At 39.9% G+C, this 21,267-nt stretch overlaps 1 protein-coding gene across 2 annotated transcripts in view; it reads left to right on the forward strand.

The window, feature by feature from the left end:
• HGF (hepatocyte growth factor) overlaps positions 1–21,267 on the forward strand; it is a 1,211,563-nt gene that overhangs the window by 305,203 nt on the left and 885,093 nt on the right. For both annotated transcript variants that reach the window (XM_044088269.1, XM_044088268.1), the window contains exon 3: positions 12,235–12,347. In XM_044088269.1, coding sequence (XP_043944204.1) covers positions 12,235–12,347 — 113 coding nt within the window. The remainder of the gene's footprint in view (positions 1–12,234; positions 12,348–21,267) is intronic.

Genomic DNA, 21,267 nt, shown 5'->3' on the forward strand with positions numbered 1-21,267 from the left:
TGCATGTACGCTGTTGAGATTATTGAACTTTTCAGTATCATGTGTATTGATTCATGAATAATCTTAATGCAGGCCACCAGTAACTTCCCAGAAACTCATTTGCATAATGCATGGCTGCAACTTCTAGTTTTAACATATATAGCTAGATAAATAGATATATAGATATCAATCTGTGCATGCATATACATCCATCCATTATCCCTTTTTTTCCATATTTGCACATGGATTCAGAGTGTCAAAACAACAGAGACAGTCATCTAGAGTGAATGTTCTGAGCATGAATTTATTATCATTAATCATCATGCAGAAACATTAACACTCATTACATCAATTTCTGCATGTTGAAACACTACAAATAAAACAAAATTAAACTAAGCTAATCAAAAAAAGAATAACAAATGTACTCTGTGTTTGCTCAACAAAGAAAAAAAATTGACTAAACCTTCAGACATAATAATCCTCATTACTTCTCCAATAGTGGTACCCTTTCAGACCCTCTAGGTGATCACCTTCCCACTTTTGCCCATCACCTTCCCACCCTCCTACAACATTCTCACACATACACCACTTCTCGGTACCTAAAAAACGTTAACCCCAATGCATTCTCCGATGCACTAAAGAATATTAACTGGAACCCACTCAAAACTCTACTCCTGGAAAATGCTGTCACCCACTTTAATGAAATCTTCCTAAACCTGCTAGACTCCTTCGCTCCCTGGAAAACAAAAGGCACTAAAAGTAACTCTGTACCTTGTCTAACTAAGAATACCCTAGCCACCATGCGTCTCCGTGAAAAAGCTTGGAAACAATACCATAAAACAAATACTACTTCCTTTAACGAATAAAGAACATTAAACAACAAAGTAAAACAACTTATAAACTCAGACCGCAAAGCCTATTTTTCCACTCTTCAAGCCCACCACAACAATAGCCCAAAAAAATTATGGGATGGAATCTCCTCTCTCCTTAACCAAGGCAAAAAAGAAAATCCTTGTCGAGACCCAAATGCCACAGACTCAGATTTAGCTACTCAATTCAACACATTCTTTATTGAATCTGTTTCCAAACTAACATCATCTATTACTGATAACCATGTTCCCCCACAACAACCTCATCACATCCCCTCCTCCTCCAGTGTCTCTAGCTCCCAGCCTGCACCCTTCTCCCTGAACCCCATTCCCAACTCTACCATAAAAAAACTTCTTCTAAAACTGAAACCTTCAGCAAATGAAAAGATGCCCAATGCTGAAAGTAAGAACACTTTAATTCCAAAAAACAGATAAAAACAAATAAAAACAGGTAAGCGCTTTCACGATTGCTCGCTTCTTCAGACCTTAACAAACAGTATGAGAAAACAGGCCTTTAAATACAACAAGCTTCCAATTAATTAAAAACAATTAAAACTGTTAGGTGTCAACACTTATCAGTGTACTAAGCCTCTCTTCTTAAGGAAAGGCTTTAAAGCAACAGCACTATTCAAACCAGGTGGCACATATGCTTTAAAGTTGAGAATCCATTTTAACTCAGCAAGTTCAGTCTCATTGCTCAAATCCTCTTCCCTTAAACTTTCATTTAATTTCTGTAGTACCAAGAACTTAAAGCTGTGATTCATACCAGCTTCAGATACATGTTTTGTTATTGCATTTGTTAGTTTATTATTTCGTATATCACTCTGATGCTGCAGAATCCTGTCCTTAAACATACAATTTGTCTTCCCTATGTAATATGAATCACATACATTAAACTTAACCATATAGACCAGATTTTTCATACAACAGTCTACATAAAATGACAGATGCATAGGTTCCATGCTTAATGGATGCATAATCAAGTGTGTAGACAATATATAACTGCATGCCTTACAGGACCGGCGTGCATGAGTGCCCTTACGCTGGAAGGTAAGGTGCCTATATAGTTCAGTGTGCTTATAACAAAGTTGCTGTTTTAAGTTCTTGGTATTTTTAAAGCAAAACTTAGGAACTGGTTCTATATGTTCACTAATAGAGGGATCAGTCATCAGGATGGACCAATTTTTCTTTATGACTTCACACACTTTATTAACCTCTGCTGAATTGGTCAAACAGACCCTATTTACACCCTTGGTGCTGTTAGCCTCTGTTTCCCTCACTATACTTGAGGAGCTGTCAGAAAAGTAGGGTTTTACTTTAAGACTAGCCAGTATATTTAGTTCTCTAATTTCCTTATCTATCTCACTGCCCTTATAGCCCCTCTTCAGTAGATCTGCCTTTAGCACCCTTAAAGTTTGCTCTAAAGAGTCATCATTAGTATGCAATCTCATGCACCTAAGAACCTGATTTTTAACCACGTTCCTAGTAATGTGGGATGGATGCATACTAGAATGATGTAAGATGTTATTTTTCCTGCACAGTTTCCTGTACATTTTAGTGGACACGTTACCTAACATATCTTTGCTCACAGTAATGTCTAAAAAATTAATAATGTCAACAGAGTAATGCAGAGAAAAAGACAAATAATTAGTTGAAGTCTCTAACATGTTCACAAAGGCTTGAACCTCATCCATAGTACCATCCCAGACAAAAAAGATGTCCTCCACAAATCGCTTATAAATCATAACATGTGTTTTATATAGATCTTTGCTGAAGATACATTCTAGCTCCCAACTGACTAAAACTAAGTTCGCATACGTGTTGGCACATGCTGTGCCCATTGCTACCCCTACAACTTGTAGAAAGTATTCTGACTCAAAGAGAAACAAATTATTCTCTAAGATCAGGTTTAGCAGGGTACAGATCATGCTAACAAGAATCGCCTAACCTGCTCAATCCCATCCTCATTGGATATCACAGTAAACAGTGATTTCACATCTAGAGTAATAAACAACATTCTTTTGATGTCATTACTAGATCTACCCCTAGCCCAGTTGTATAAATGCTCTAGAAACTGTTTACTATCTCTCAAAACTGTATCAACTTTGTCCAATACGCCTCTCAGTTGTTTGTCGACATATATCGACATTGGATCAGTGAGCCATCCCCTTCCTAAAACTATGGGGTGATAGGGAGGATCCTTGGTGTCTTTGTGCACTTTCGGCAATCCATAAATCTGTGGTATAGTGGGGTGCTCTACAGAAAAATAAGTGTAGCGTGAGAGGAGTCTATCTGTTCTGTCATTAGTAAGTCATACAAAAAGAAATGCAGCCTGTTAATTATACCATTAACTTGAACTTTCTGCAATAACACGTACACTGCATTGTCATACAACATATCATGCATTTTGTCCAGATAGACAGGCTTATCCAACACTACAACTCCACCTCCTTTGTCCGCTGGTCTAATAACTAGATGCTCTGCTCTAACCAATTGATTCAGTGTCTCATTCTCATTAGGTGTTAAATTAAAAAAAACTGTTATTATTTTTGTCACTAAAGGACCTTCTTAAGTCATCCTCACATAACTTAACAAAAGATTCCATAGCTGGAGAGTTAACTGGTGTGAATGTGCTAGGTTTCCTAAAAGTGCTACAGACTCCAGTATCACTACCTGAAAAGATAGTCTTCAACATAATATTCCTGGTAAACACTTTAAGATGCAAAATCGTCTCCACAAAGTCCATTTTCATGGCAGGTATAAAAGAAAGAGATTTGTTCAACACAGTTAACTGTTCTATTGTGAGCTCACTAAATGACAAGTTAAAAACCAAATTATTTGCTTCCAACTGCATGTTATAGGGGCTTTGGAGTAAGTCAAAGGGTCTGATTGCATCCTGCCTCTCCTTCTGCGACTCCTTGACCTCCCTGTACATTTGTCCTGCCTATTAGGTAGTGCTTTTTCCAAAAAAAACGTAGACTTTGAGTTAGTATTCTTATTAGGGACAGAGCTCTTGTCCAAAAAAATACTAGGAATTTTAGGTCTAACTACAGAGTCTAAACTCTTCGTATTAATCACATCTAGAGCACATCCTGAATCACATAATACAGAATCATTAGATAGTTGTACATCAATATCATCCCTTACATCAACAACAGATAAAGAAACTACATCTGAACTGCTAACAGCTTGTAAACTAATAGCAACAGACAAGCCCATACCTGTTCCTTCACTTACAGAGGTTAAAGATACATTAACAGATGAAAACTCATCAGGTTTGTCCTGATCTCAGTGAGCTTTAGGTACAGTACTATCATTAGCCACAGCAGACAAAGCATCAGTACTTACAGTTCTATTAGGTGAATGACACCTGCAGAGGTACAGTCAGAATGAGCAGTGCGTTCGATGGTTGTAAAAGTTCCAGGTACATCCAAAGGTTCATTCAGTGCCTTTAAATCCACTAGCAACCTTTCCGTACTTACATGTTTAGTCGCAGGCGTTTTTTGGTGAAGGCTGACATCACCTTTTCCCACAACAAGATTCTGAGCATTAGCACAGTCTACAGCTCATCGTGCATCACCAACTACTCCATTAATGGCTCTGGGTGTCACAGCTGCGGTACGTTGATCTAATGATGATGTACTTCCAGTAGGGGCATTCAGCTGAGTATACCTCGGCCAGAAGAACACATTACCATCACGGAAGTCCGCAAAATCCCTGCAGAGCTTCTTAGTCTCTTTCTCTAATTTTCTCTCATAAAGAAAGACATTAAGTAATAAGTCATCCAGTAGCTGCTCAAACTCCAAATGCTGTACACCAACTATACATAAAAATTTAAAAGAGTTCACAAGTATAAAACAAGGCATCATAATATAAGTTAACTTACAGCTAAATTAGACATCTTTACAATAAGCTGAAAACCAACAAGTTCTTAATACATAACTGATTCAGTGTGATTAACACTGGACCAAAATAAGACTTTAATATATTTTAAAACTGTTGTACACTGATGGCAAATCACAAAAAAAAAAAACACTTGTTATATGTCCAAATCTCTTATCAATTTTGCTATCAACAAAGTCTGAGAAAGAAGAAAGCCTGCACATGCTTACTAATGGATATGAATGGACAGTGGACACTGGACAGTGATTGGAGGGTTTTAAATATTTTACCATATATAACCATATAACCAGAATTTTAGTTAACAGTTTCATGCCAGAAGTTGCTGCTTGTTTTGAACTTGTTAGTCTGGGTTTTGACACATCAACAAAAGCAGTGGTAGAGAACAGATTTTGAAAATAACTCATGGGAAAGTGCAAGGTCCTGTCCTGCCAGCTGCTATGTCATGTCTGTTTGCTTAGTATAGCGAACAGTGAAAAACTAAAAGACAATGTCAAAGAAAATGTGTCTTGTAATGTGGTTTCCAAAACACATGCAGGCTTAAAATGTGTCTCTATCCTTCTAGTTTACCAGAAAATCAAAAGTTGTATGAGGGTCAGGGCAAGCATATGAGAAGACATTAGGATTGCTCTACAAAATCAGGGACAACTTAACTTTTTGATATCTCGATTCAGTAACCTGAATTTATTCAGTTCCACTTACTTTCCTTCCTTGCACTTGCAAAGCACTCTTTCAGGTCAGAGAGAGACATTGTGCACCTGTGTGATGTACTGCTGCTAAAATGGCTAAAGGACTGAGCCGTAAGCATCCAGTTTTATTTACAGATTATATTCCAACAAAGCCAGCCCATTTTTTAATCCAATAAAACCTCACTATTTGTGAGAAACCCCAAAGTGTTATCTGCTTGAAAGCTTCAGAACATATGTGTGTTGTACGTATGTGTTTGTTTGATTACACTAAATTGTATTTACAATCAGTCAGTACATTTTTGTAAGTGAAGCCAATAAATTACAGGTGAAACCCACGCGGACATGGCCAGAACATACAAATTCCCCACAGAAGGTAGCCAGAAGTCAAGATTGCTTAATGTTGGACCACTAAGTACACTACATTGCTTTTAAATATACATATATATATATATATATATATATATTCACAATGTTTTAGAGACAACCATTGTTTTAATATCATTTTTAATTAAATAGAAGTGGCTGTATGAAAAAGAACAGGTTGTGACCACCTAGTACTTTCTTTACATATGGAAACAGAATATTCTTCAATAGCATTTTTTGACACAGTCCTAAGCAGACTTTGTAGTAAAGGTAGGAAAACAAATAAACAAAAAAATGTACCTTACCTACTTGAAAATCTGAAACTGCTTTGCTATTAGCGTTTGTTGTTGTTTTCCAATACACTATCCTATTACTTCATGACAAAATCAGCATACAAATGACCTGGAATTCTTGGATATCTCTGTGCCAATTAACATATTGAGTTACCATATAATTACTATCTACAGAACCCCTTCTGTGTTTCACACTAGCCATGACACCTACCTAAACAAAACAGAGATCTTAACTATTGAATCCAACACAGTCATCCTGGGTGATTTAACTATATGTTCATTAAGCATATAGCACAAACAGCAAATGTCCACATTGTTGTCACTAATATAGCATTAATCTCTTCCACATCAAGGGTCTCTTCCCTTCTGTGATTAAATCAAATCACAACACTGTCATCATAAATATTATGGAAATTTTAAGAACAAGACCCTATAGTGGAACCATAATTAATTGACAACAGGATGTGACGTATTTTAAACATTTGTATATAACTGTCATCTGTCATTTGTTCAACTGTTACGTCTGAAGAAGCGGCATGTACCGCGAAAGCGCTCACGTTTTGTCTATGTAATAAAACTGTGTTTTTCACTTTTATGGATCACTTTACTGGACTGTGACTACTGCATACTTCATTGAGTTTATTTGCTCGAGTCTTGTAGTTATCATCCTATACTGCTCCTTCCATTTGTGCCTGGTTTTTGGACATATTATATATATATATATATATATATATATATATATAATACATATATATATCTATACTTTGAAACATCGAGTCCCAGTTTACTGAATGTCATAATACTGAAAAGAAAATTGAGAAAACGTATACCGAACAGCAAAGTTTTCCCAGAATGAGTAAACACTTGCCCAAACTTACAGGAAACATGGACCATGTAAATCACCGAGGTGAGGGGCTATGCGCACCACAGCCCTCAATGTCGTGGGTTGTGTCTCCCCCACACCCGCCTACTGTATATACCAACTCTGGTATCACACTGCAGTGGAGAAAAGGGAATGTTACAAAGTGGCTACTTACCCTGAGAAAAACTTTGCCATTCAATATTTATGTTTTCATAGGTTCATAGGTTCATAGGTTCATACTAGGCTATCTGCCCGAGGGCATTTACAAGCCTAGCCCATAGTTTTGTGGCTTACGCCACCCCTTTAGTATGGGGAACTATACCCATTATTTTGCTGTGCCTCTGTTGAGCAGTGACACTGAGGTAATCCCTGGGGTATATCTGCGATCTCCCATCCATTGGTCAAGATTTCTCTTGAACAAGGCCAGCGAGGTGCTCTGCCTCACATATACCGGGATTTTATTCCACAGCATAGGGAGTCTTTGGGTGATGAATCTATCCCTCCAGCACGTCCTATTAATAGCCGTGTCGAGGTTTAAGTCTCCGCCCTTGTGGCTCTGACGGATCTAGATTTTTGAGGTGAAGCATATTCATCAAATCTGGGTTTGACATGGCCTTGTATGTTAGGCAAAGGTCACCTCTGAGCAAGCGGTGGCGACTGAATAGAGCTGGAGTTCTTTCAGTCGGGCAGCATAGGACAGATGTTTGAGACCCTTTATCCTTTTGGTGAGGAACTTTTGTGGCCTCTCCAGCTGCTGCAAGTGTCGGGTCAGATACATTCTGAATGGGGCATTGTACTCAATCATTGGTCTGATGAGTGATGAGTATAGGGAGACTATGACCTCCCTTGATCTAGATGAGAATCCCTTCATGATAAGGTGGGCAATGTAGAAGGTCTTCCTAACTACTTTAGCTACATGGGTGTCGAATGACAGACTACTATCAACCTGGGTCCCCAGGTCCCTGATAACTTCTTCTGTACTCAGTGGATTGCCACCTATTTGGTAGCTAGGGGTAACCTTGTTTTTCCCGAAGGGTATGACTATGCATTTTTGGCATTTAACTTTAGGCCATGGCTCTGGCACCAGTTATCTGTTTCTGTGAGACCCTTCTGAAGGATATCTGTGTCAGATGTGTTTTCTACTATGGCGCCTAGTTTGCAGTCATCTGCAAACTTTGTCAGCCATAACCCTCCTGTGTTTGCTTGTACTTCGGAAAAGTAGATGCCAAACAAGAGTGGGCCCAGGACTGAGCCCTGTGGTACACCACTTGTGACAGGCTTTGAGTCTGACATGGTGCCAGCAACTCTGACCCTGTGGGTTCTGTCACTCAGCCAGTTTGCAACCCATCTTGTGATGTATGGGTTAACATTTAAGCTGATGAGTTTTTCAATGATACCCGAGTGGGGTATTGTATCAAAGGCCTTCGCCAGATCGAGGTAGGCTGGACTGCCTTTCCCTCATCAATGGCTTTGGTGACTGTTTCGAAAAAGTCAACCAAGTTTAGAAGGCATGATCTGCCTTTGACAAAGCCAAACTGGGATGGATCCAAAGTCTGCAAATTCCCTATGTCTTTATTTATGAGGTCCATTATGATCCTCTCCATGGCTTTGCAGATAAGGCTTGTCAAGCTAATGGGCCGGTAATTTCCAGGGTCGGTGGAGGCACCGCCTTTGTGAAGTGGGACCACAGTTGCAGTGCGCCACTCCTGGGTGCGTATCCAGAGGTAAGACTATGATTAAACAGCTGTCCTAGCTGTGGGTTTAATTCCTCGTTGAGTTCGTGGAGCACACAGCCGGGGACACCATCAGGTCCCATGGATGCTGTGTTTTTTGCTTTGGAGAGAGCAGTTCTCACTTGGGCGTTGGAGATGTTTGTGGGGCTGCAATCGCTTGGTATAGATATCTCTCCTTTTGGGGGGGAGGGGGGGGAGAAGTTTGCACTGAACCTGTCAGCCAGTATGTTGGCAATGTCTGTAGGATCAGTAATCTTCACATCATTTTGAACTAGTTCTGAGCATATCTGGGAGTTTCCTCCCAGGTTTATTAACATAGCTAAAGAAGGCCTTATGATTGTCTTTTGAGTCTTTAGCTATTTTTCCTCAAAATTTGCTTTGGATGATTTTATGAGAGCTCTTAGTTTTTTACTTATAGTGATCAAGGGTGTCTTACCTTTTAAGGATTTTGCTCTATCTTGTAGTAGCTTCCTCCTTTTGTTGTAGAGTTTGTTTATGGCTGGGGTCCACCAGAGTGGACGCTTGCCTTTGGTACAAAGAGTCTTTGTTTTGCTTGGGATTGCCTTATCCATGCAGTCCTGCAGGTGCTGGTAGAAGGCATTTGTAAGTGATTCAGCGGCTTGAGTACTGTTTTCCGTCGGCTCGGGGCCTTAAAGGAGACCACACTAGTCTTTAGAAGTGTGAAGTCGGCTTCGAGAAGTTCTTTACTGTGGTCTTTTTATTTCAGGTGGGGTGGGATGAGGACCTCCAGCGAGATTAGTTTGTGATCTGATCTCACCAGTGAGGGGTATACTTCGGTGTTGAACATTGTGCTCCCATGTTCGTGATGATGAGATCAAGTATGTTTTCTCCTCTTCTGGGGATGGTGACTAGTTGTTCCATGGCATTTGAGTTTATGAATTCCAGAAACTTTTGGGCTAGGGTGTTTGGGCTTGAGTAGTGTTCCCAGTCTATATTAGGGTAATTGAAGTCACCTAGTATGATGGTGTTTGGTGATACATTTATCCCTCTAGTGTTTTCAGGAAGGCCATGTGAGGTTCCTGAGTTTGTGAGGGTGGCCTGTAACATGCTACAATTTGCAGAGCAGTCTTGCCTATGGTTAATTGCACCTGGATGGTCTCCGATGCATCGTGCGTTGCCACCAGCCTTGAGGTGTGGGTGTCTTTGATGAATATGGATACCCCCCCTCCTTTCTTGGTATTGTCCGGATTTTGTGGCGGGAACGCATGATAAGAGGTAAAACCTGATAGTGCTGGGGTGCTCTCAGGAGCCTTGAACCAGGTTTCTGTCACTGCACAGACATCGATGTTCTCCATACTGAGAAGGGCCTCGAGTGCGTGCATTTTGAGATTTAGACTTCTGGCATTGAGCAGCATTACCCTTAGTTTTTTTCCTTTTTGTGTTCTAGGGTGGTAGGTTTAGAATTTGAGCCTTGCCTAAAAAGGCACTATGGGGTGGCAAGAGCCTTTGCCAATATCCGAATCCCAGGGGTAACAGGTGCAAGCCGTCCCTTGTAAGCAGCGTGGCTTGTCCAGCATGTCATCCCAGGCAGACAGACATTGGATCCCCTTTGAATGACACCAGAGTTTAAGCCAATTGTTAAAGCTGATCATCTTATCTCTGTATTGTGGCATCATTCTTGGTGAAGGTAGGATACTGCTCAAGGTCAGGGTCATACCTGCCTGGGCTACATAATCAGAGAGCTCCTCAATGTCTCTTTTCATGTAGTCCAAGGAGGTACGTCTCAGGTCGTTTACACCAGCGTGGACAATGACTGAGTCATATTTGTACCTGCTGTTGAGAGACCTGAGTGCTTGCGTTATGTGGCGGATTCTAGCGCCCGACAGGCAGCTTACTGTGACCTTCTCCTTACTCAGTCTGGTGAGCGGGACGTCAGTGTGTCTGACTATGGAGTCACCAATGACTAGTGTGTCTGGCATTGTGTTTGGCCTTAAGGGCTGTGACTGTTTGACACTCTGACTGTGAGGTCTATGTGTTGCAGGTGTTGTGTTCTGAGGTGGTGGTTGTTTGGGTGTCTGCTTTGGTGGCCTCTGCTGTTTTGGTAGATTTTGATCAGAGCCTTGAGTATGTCTTTGTGTGTTTATGTGTATGATTTGAGGTTGTGATGGTACTATGTGAGACTGGGTCTATAGTGTGTGTGGTAACCTTCTCCTCCTGACTGGTCTTGCCAGTCCTATGTTGAGAGAGCTCAGCCTCCAGTTTGGCCGTATAGTTGCATCTCTCGCATGTATTTGTGTTTTGTGGGAGGAGGAGAGGGTTGTCTGTGTACATGAGGCAATTGTAACATTGCCTCAATATTCCCAGGTTCACCAGCTGAGCAGGAGAGGACACTAGCAACTGATCCTCGACATGCTAGAAGGACTAGACAAAAACTTTAAAAGAGATTCCGGGGACGTGAGTGACCGAGAAATGGGGGTTTGCCTTTTGGGGTGCTATCTATAAGAGTGCCGTATCAAGGTAATAAGTACTGTAGGAGCAAGTGCTAGGTTTAACAGATAGAGAAAAGTCTACTTGGAGTCAAGTAGAGATGATCTTTTAGGTATTAGAGAAAGTGCTAGTAACAGGGATGCTTAAAGGTAAGATTGAAAGAATGCACTCTGCAGTGTGCACTAGAGAAGTTAGATATGAAAGTAGGTAACTTGAGTTTTACCTGTTTAAAAGTTAAGGTTTAGTGGAGAGTTACTATTTTTAAAACAGCAAGATGGACTGAAAGGGGTGGTTACTTTTGTATTTTGGTACTATGAAATACTGTAGGATGGCCAATAAATTTAAATAATTGAAGGGGTGGGATTTCAAAAGTGATGGTTTTGTGATTGCTCACATAAGCCAGTGAAAGTAGAGAGAAATGAGATATATGGTCAGATTAACATAAGAGGCGGGCAACTAGAAAGACAGTGGTATTTAACAAGACAACTTAAATGGGTGGGAGGAAGGGAAAAAATTCTGCCTGACTCAGAACAGAGAGAGCTGTGGTCTCTTTTGAAGTTGTAATATGCTGTTAAACAGAATGCAAGCAAAACACAAGGTAAAGAAAACAAACTACAGTATTCAAAATATAGAAAGGCAATACAGAAATACAAAAAATAACAGCACGATTTTCACGATTTTTGTCTTGGTATACTGGGACTCGATGTTTCAAAGTAGATCCATACCTGCTTCTTTTTCAGGGACCTAAATTTGGAGTTACATATAAGTGAAAGTAATTTAGCCATAATGTGCTTTCTCTTTAAGACTTTTTCAAAGTTAAGATTTCCAAAATGCTATATACATACTAGCTTGTACTGAAATACAACAAATGTTACATAAATGTTGCATAAATATAGAGAAATGCATTACTGTCTGAGAGCAATAAGAAATATTACATTTTTCCTGTAGATTATGTTAGTATAAACTGTATCTATTGCTTGAGTATGGATTATAAATTTTCAATTTAAATTACAACTAGGAATAAAGTCAGAGGTGGAAGTACTTCCCAGTTTATGTGTTTTTAGTCCTCTAAACAGTCATTTTTGTTACATTTACTAGGGCATTCTATTTTGAAGAAAGCCAAAAACGCTGCTACTGGCTGTCCTTCAACAGCATCACGCAAGGAGTGAAGAGGAAATCGGATCCAGCCTTTGATCTGTATGAACACAAAGGTAATTATGCAGTTTTGCATTCCTAGATAGCTTGTATATTGACTTGATGCTGCATTCTGGTAGCCTTTGAGGATTTAAATGGGTAGGCCCTGGCAGCAGCACAAGGTAATGACAAGTAAACTCAATAATCATTTTAAAATAAATTACAAACCACCATTTGGTATTCAAGATTTATCCAATTATTCAAAATAAACAATTTTCCTTTATTTTTGTGGTAATCAGAGAACCACTTTGTTCTTATGCAGTCAAGTCTCATGATGGAGAAATGTTAGTCTGCCCTTTTCCTACACAGGTTTCACAATTAAAGTTAATTAGCCAGTAATTTCAAACAGAAGGTTTCCTGTTTCTCAAAAGTGGTAACAGATTGGTGTGCACTTCCAGCTGTTAGCAGCACAAACTTCCTACTTTCAGTGACAAGAGCCATTTAGGAAAATGAACATTATTTAAATAACCGCTGCATACTTTTGTAAAATGTGTGCACATGTTGTATAAATGGTAAAATAATGTACAAACATAAAAGTGGTACATTAAAAATAACACATAGTTTAAAGGAAATTAATTACAGGCATCCAGAAGCATTGGCACTTTCCCATTTAGTTTGCCATCTACAGGAGAATGCAATAAATATAACTGGTAGCATTAATCTTTTATTTGCATAAAGATGATTGCAATTGTCTGAAATAGCAATACGACTAGGTAATAACTAAGCCCACTGAAAAAATAAATAATATTGCATTAATATCTGAAAAATTGCAATAACTATGGGATTGTGTTCTCTCTGTATTCTAAAGACACTTTAATAATTATGTTATTATTTGCTGTAGCATATTTTTCATTAGAAAAATTTTCTTTTACTTTTAAATGTTATCCATTGGTTTGATTTCTCCAAGTCTTTGGGGTTTCTAATGCAATGATGGGAATGGACCCCATTCTTAAATCAAAGTATGTTTAAAGTTCATGAAATTAGTATTGTTCCGATCTTTGATGTTGGCCAAAGTGCTCTTCGCAGCACTCACAGCATGTCTAGAACAGAATCCTTTTGCAGTTCATATGTTGTTACATGTATCTGTAAAATATCTAAATACAACATTGTTCCTACTGCTATTGTACCTATCTGGGTATCCTTCTTCCACATTGCTCTCATTTCTGCCTGCAAATCCTGATATTTTATGACTCTGTCTAAGACGCTGTAATCACTGGATATAGCAATATCAGGGATAAATGCTACTTTTGTCTTTTTTTAATGGATTATTATATTTGGCATTCTTGAATTTATTTTTTGAACTGTTGGTAATGGGTGATCTCATGTGATATAAACTTCATCATTCTCTATAATGCTTTGTGGCTTACGTTTCCAACACTGTTTAGCTACTTCAATATAGAAATATTTGCACAATCCCCAATGCAACATGATTGTGCCTTCCAATATACAGGCCCTGTGCCATTAGTGTATCACACCCAGTAACAAGATGTGTGATTGTTTTCAGTTCTGTTTATAAAACCTGCATTTGTCTGTTTCTCTCACATATCCAATGAACTTAGCAAAACAACATGCACATAGTCAGCTATCCTGGTTTAATTTTACCTCTCTGTAACCATTCCTGCATTAGATCCTTACATAATTCCCAACATCTTAGCACAAGAAATGTGGACCAACCCTTTTCTCTCTTTCTTTACCCCTACTACTTGCACAGTGCAGGAGATGGTGGTGTGCTAAAGACGTACCTATGACATTCAAGGTGGAACTGTAAGGCATAAGTATTCCGTCAAGTGTGGAATGCTCCTCATCCAGCCCATTACATCACTTCACCTTTGTTCAACTACAGCATGTCAAAGCAGAACCAAATAACCAACTTTTAAAATCTAACTTATCCTAAATCCCAAAAAGACTAAATTGGTTCTTTTCACCTACAACACATCTATTCCTACCTCTCTATCCTTCTCAGTCACTTCCAAAAATGGTGCTATCATCACCCCCTCTGATCACACCAAACTTCTACGTGTAGAAATTGACAACAACCTACAGTTTGATGTCCACATTTCACAAACCATCAAAAAAGTCCATAAAAAATAGGAACACTATACAGACACAAAAACGTTCTCTCAAAACCGAGAATCTCCCTAGCCCAAACCCATCTATTGTCCACTCTAATGTATGCAGTACCAATACTTATCCATATCAGAAAACAAGATCTTGCTAGACTTGTGACATGTTACAACAAAACTGCCAAGTTCGCTAATAACTGCACATTCAGAACCCATCACTGACAGGCTCTAAAGGAACTACAATGGCTATAATTTCCCCAACTACTAAATTACCATCAACTAATCATTGCCTGCAATACTATAAGACATCCTGATAGAACCCAGCACTAAGTCACCTACTCACGCCTACAAATCAAATCATCCCCTTCACTACACTGACAAAATCACTCCTTTGTATCTCTAAGGCTAACAACACTGCAGGTAAAGCACTGTTCTCCCATAACATAGCTAAATACTGGAATAACCTTCCTCTTGCTTTATCATCTTCCTCCACTATTATGCTGTTCAAAAACACTTAAATTACACTTAATGAATTCCTGGCTATGTCCATGCATTACCTAACCTTCACTGTTTCTACCACCCCAGATAGCTTCATATCCAATTATACCTACTGTAATTTTTTTACAGTATCAGGTATTTATATTTTCTGCTCAAGTTTCTATTACTTATACTAGCTCATGCTAAACTTACACTAATTAATTTCTATAAGTAGTTTCTGTCTGTCTCTATAGTCAGTTATAATGCTTATCTAGTGTCAATTTCTGTTTCTGTATTGAAAGTTGTATTTTTTATCTAGTGTTAAATTTTGTTTTTGTATCAAAAGTTGCATTTTTATCTATTGTCAACTTTTTGCTTCTGTATAGATGATTATATTGTTATCATATTGTTCAACTATTTGTTTTTCTGTACTGAATGTGGAGCTTTTCTCCCCGGGCCTCCACTGTAAATGGGCATGTGTCCAGTTGCACTATCCCGGTAAACAAATGTGAAATAAAGACAAATAAATAAAAATTAAATGTGGTACTGCAAGGCATAATTATTTCCTCAAGTGTGGAATGCACTTCTTCCGACCCGTTACATCCCTCCAACTTTGTTCAACTACGGCATGTCAAACAAAAGCCAAGTAATCAACTCCTAAAAGCTCATGCAGAACTGTAAGGCATAATTATTCCCTCAAGTGTGGGACACACTCTGTCCAGCCTGTTACATCCCTCCATTTTGTTCAATTACTGTGAGTCAAACCAAAGCCAAATAATCAACTTTTAAAAGCTCTTGCATGCCTTTTAATCTTTGGTATATAAACTGTTCATTGCATTACTGACCGGACCATTATGTTTTTGCCCACCATCCCCTCTTCTGTTATCCCTGCATACACCTTTGCTGCAATTTAACAACAGTACCAAACCTAGGATTAGCATAAGAACTACAATTCTTAGAGCTGTACTGTAACCTGGACACTTCCAACATTCACTCACATCTATATCATATTATTGATGGCGCAAATAGTCAAACGCTCAAAAGAGCAAAAATTCTGAAACTCGCACTCTGTATTGTGGGGGGCTGCCCCCCCCCCCACTAAATATATATTCCAACTCTGAGATCGCACTATAGTGAGGAAAGGGCAAATATTCCAATCTTCATTGTACTGCAATCTCAAAAACGGAACTTCGAATTTTCGGCACTTTCGCTATATTGACGTTCAACATTTTGAATTTGCGATAACATAATATAGACCCAATTTACTCACCACTGTCCAAAGTCAAAACAGTATGGTAGATTGTTTGCTTTTTTCCCACAGTTTACCTCGGTGACCTGACACACCTACAGGAGGGCATTTTCTGCTAAAAAAATCCAAAATGATCTTTACACATGAAAAAAACACAATAGAGCCAACAGCTGTGAGTAAAATCTCTTTTACTGGTGCTTCTGGCACCTTGGCTAATTTGCCCTATATGCCACTTTATATGAGTGCAATCACATCCCTAAATATATACCACGCCACAAAAAGTGCATGAAAACCTATCCAAAGAATGGAACAACTTCCCATTGATTTTCTTGCCTGAAATATTCATTATTCATCCACAGACCTTACATCTACCAGAGGGGAAGGACCCTAGTACAGCTTAAACCCTTGTGGCCCTTTTTGAATTTAACAATCCCTTCAAATTCAAGAACCTCTTAAAAGAAAATGTGACTTTAGCCAGAAACAATTCCTTTAACTGTTCATCAGAACTAACAAGTGGCCATAAATCATTAACCAACTTCCTTAGCATCTGAGAAAAGGGTTAGTCACAAAGAATATTTCTCCATTATATACATCATCCCTCAAACTATTAATATGGCCAGATCCTTCTATATCCACCCATATTTGTGGCATTACCCAGCATCTTTTACCTGACGTTTTTCAAAATATTCTGAGGGTAACCTCTGCTCAACCTTCATAAATTCCTCTTCTACCAACCTACTGTCTGAGGGTCTACATTATATACTCAAAGGTACTAAATCTCGACTACCCTTTCATTGACACATATGTGTCGAACGTTCACTTCAGCAAATGGCCACATCGTCAATTTCTTTCCAAGGGAAAGAAATCGGCTGGCTGTTGTTTTAAATCTGCCCTTTTCCTCACTGTAGTGCAATCTCAGAATTAGTATATTTGGTTAGGGGGGTGTGGGAGGCACAGCCCCCCACTTCATAGTGTTTGTTATATTGTGTCGTACATAGTTGGCCTACCCATTTCTTTCCCTTGGAAAGAAATCAATGACATGGCCATTCACTGAAGTGGACATTTGACACATATGTGTCGATGAAAGGGTAGCTGAGATTTAGTATCTTTGAGTATATAATATAGACCCCTGTCTGAGATATTAGCATAAATTCTTTTAAATTCTCCCTTTGCTCCAAAGGGCAAAGATTACATTAAATGAGTTTTCTTTGAGACCAAAAAATGTCTGCTGATGTGACTGATGCTGATTTTGATGAATCTTTGTTGAATTTATCAATGCATGAAAATGAATTTATGTATGTTTTTTGGATAATGATGTATCTAACATGGTTAGTTGTCTGTCAGGTGCCAGAATCCGCCATATCACACAAGCACTCAAGTCTTTCAACAACAGGTACTGTTATGGCTCTGTCATAGTCCATGTTGGCATGAATGGCCTGAGATGTACCTCTATGGGCAATATGAAGAGAGACATGATTGAGCTCGCTGATTATGTGTCCCAGGCAGGTATGTCCCTAGCCTTAAGCAGCATTCTGCTGTCACCCAGAATGATTCCCCAATACAAACAGAAAATTATTGACTTTAACAATAGTTTTAGTTTCTGGTGTCATTCCAGGGGGATCCAGTACCTGACAGCTTGGGAAGATATGATCAACAGACCATGATGCTTTGCCCAAGATGGCCTGCATCTGTCTCACCTGGGCTTCAGGCTTCTGGCAAATGCTCTTATCTCCCCTATAGTGCTTTTTTAGGAAAAGTGATGAGGTTAAAACTACCAACATAAGAATTTCAACAAAACACAAATTAAAGGTCATGCTGCTAAATGCTCGGAGTCTAAACATGAAACTGCACTTATTGCAAACATTCTTAACCCTGGAGAATGCTGACATCTGTGCAGTCCTGAAGACCTGGTTCAAGGCTGTGGAGTGCACCCCACCTTTACCTGGTTATTCATCCTATCATAAATTCAGACCCCAAACTGTGGGCAGTAAAGCTAAAGGAGGTAGAGTTTCAATATACATTAAAGATACACACCTCCAGGCTGGTCAAACAATATGACTCATAGGAGACACTCCAGGTGCAGTTAACTTAACCATTGACAATACCCCTATTCAAATCTTAGCTAGCTACTGGCCTCCAAATTTGACTCAAGATGCCCAGTCCACCTATTTGGACCTGTTTGAATCTATCAAGATTCAACCCTTTACACAGATCCTGAGTGACTTTAACTTCCCAAACATAGACTGGAAGAACTACTCATGCCAGAACACAAATGCCCAGAGATTCCTTGATTTTTATCAGTGCAAATGCCTTGGAACAGCTAGTCAATACCCCCACAAGAGGTGATAATATCTTGGACTTGGTATTAACCAACATGAGTAACCACTGCAGCATCCCTATGGTATCATCATTCCTGGTAAGATCCGACCACAAATCGGTCACTTTCGAAGTCACCATCTCTGCCAACCCCCCTCTAGCTAGGATCAGACATAAAAACTTCTACAAAGCTGATTACAGCCTTCTGAGGGATAGTACAAACAGCTTGACAGCCCTGTCCCCCTCTGTAGGAACTGGCACCAGTATCCAAAACTACACCAAAGCACTAAACCAGCATTTATATAGATTCATGGAATCAGGACTACCTGACAGGACTAAGTCATCCTCCACAAGGAAGAGTAAACCTGTCTGATAGACATCTGCAATAAATAAACTCTATAACAAAAGGAAAAAATTGCTGTCCAAGACCAAGAAGGAGCAGGTGCCCAAGTGGAAGCAATGTTTCCTTAGCCTGAACAAGCAAATATGAGCACTAGTGAAATCCTCCAAAGCAAACTTTGAGTCCAAATTCGCCACATCTACTAGAGACTGTCATAAGGCCTTCTTCATATATGTCCACCACCTCAAAAGAAGCACCCAGATCTATTCAGAACTGGTGGTCAAGGACACCACATATACAAATGCCATAGATCTAGCAAACTTGCTGGTTGACAGATTCACTGAAAACTTCACCCCTCTGCCCCCCCCCCATCAGTAAATTAGGACATCTCCAGTACCTGCCCCCTTCCCCTTATATCTAGGGAACAGGTCATCACTGCTCTGTCAAAGGCAAAAAATGCAGCCTCCATGGGACCCAATAGCGTCCCAGGCTGCATCCTGCATGAACTCAGGCAGGAACTTGCAGCACCATTAGGCACCCTATTCAACCAAAGCTTGAGTACTGGCTTCATCCCAGCCAAGTGGAGGACAGCCACTGTCATCCCTTTACACAAAGGTGGAACGTCCACCGATCCAGGAAATTATAGACCCATCAACCTAACTAGCCTGATCTGCAAGGCCATAGAACAGATTATCATGGACATTATTAACATGGCCATTGGCAACCTCCAAACACTTTTTCTCACACAGTTGGGTTTCATCAAGGAGAGGTCATGTGTGATAAATTTGGTTGAATTCTTTGAGACAGTCACCAAAGCCATGGACGAAGGGAAGACAGTGCACCACCTACTTTGACCTGGCCAAAGCCATTGACACTATTCCCCACTCGAGCATAATAGATAAACTCTCCCAACTAGGCATCAATCCATAAGTTACCAGATGGGTAGCAAGCTCACTCACTGATAGAACCCACGTAGTCAAAATAGGGGAAGCCGCCTCAAGCAGTAAATCCGTAAAAAGCGGCATACCCCAGGGTTTGGTCTTGGGGCTTTTGTTATTTGGGATATACTTTTCTGAGGTACAGGCCAAAACCAGTGGGCTATGGCTGACCAAGTTTGCAGATGCAAGCTGGGTGCTGCCATCAATTCCACTAGTGATGTGAACATCCTCCAAGAGGGTCTTACTCAGACAAATGACTGGTGCCAGAAACATGGCCTCAAGCTGAATACCAAAAAATGCATCATCATCCCCTTTGGGGAGAGTGACGTCCCCACAACTGATCACATTAATAATAATGTCCTAAGCACTCAAGCAGTTGTTTGAGATTTGGGCACCCAGGTTGATAGCAGCCTGACTTTTGACCACCATGTTGCTTCTGTGGTATGGAAAGCCTTCTACATGGCCCACATCATAAGTAAGGGTATCTCATCCAGGGACAAGGAGGTCATAACATCCCTGTATTCTTCACTTATAAGGTCCAATACAGTGCACCTTTCAGCATGTACCTCGTAAAGCTCATGCAGCAGCTGGAGAGACCACAGAGGTTCCTCAACAAGAAAATCCAGGGCCTCAAACATCTACCATGCACAGCTAGGCTAAAAGCCCCATCCCTCTATTCAGTTTCATACAGACTCCTCAGAGGTGACCTCTGTCTGGCATACAAGGTGATCATGGACCCCATCTTGATGGGACTGCTGCATATCCGCAAGTCAAGCTCCACTCGAGTAACCCGCACACACGGCCTCAACCTGGTCTGTGACATGACCAAGACTTGTTGGCGGGTCAGATTTATGTCACAGAGACTCCCTTATCTATGGAATAGACTGCTCTCCACATCAAGCAGAGTTCCTCTTTACCTCTTTTTAAGCACAACCTGGATAACTGGATGAGAAACGGAAAATATACCCCTGGGATTTCACCCATATCCCTGCTGGGCAGGGGCATCAGGTGCTGAGTTGTCTAAACATGGGCTAAACTCTTGGCTAGACTTATAAGGGCCTCAGAGCCAATAGCCTAGTAACCTCCTATGATCCTAATAATGGTATTTGGGAGTTTAGTGGCAGCACATTTCATACAGGATATGGAAACCTTTCTATACCAAACCTTTCTAAAGTCACCATGTTTATACCTCCTAAATGTTCCAGTGTGATTTAAAGCACTGAAAAAGTTTTATGTAAGAGGGTTGAAGTAGAGTTTCATAGTTTCATCAGTTTGAAAAAAATTTATAATTTAACTAAACATGAATGGTTAGGTGCATACGGATCTTAGGGACCCCCCAAGGAGACCTGTTGTGGCAGGGGTGGGTTGATTTTTGTAGAATGTGGGTCATTTTTTGGATTTTCTTTTAAATCACTATTTGCAGAAGGTTCCCTCTCACGTTAAGAATACTGCCAATTTATGTTGGGAAGTTAGGAAGATATGATGGTCAGATGATTTTTATTGGGCCACTGTAGATATCAGGGCTCTATATATGAGCATTAAGAGGAGATGGGG

Source organism: Protopterus annectens, chromosome 11.part0, assembly GCF_019279795.1.
Source record: "Protopterus annectens isolate FY-2018-M chromosome 11.part0, PAN1.0, whole genome shotgun sequence".
In the NCBI taxonomy this organism is placed as follows: domain Eukaryota; kingdom Metazoa; phylum Chordata; order Ceratodontiformes; family Protopteridae; genus Protopterus; species Protopterus annectens.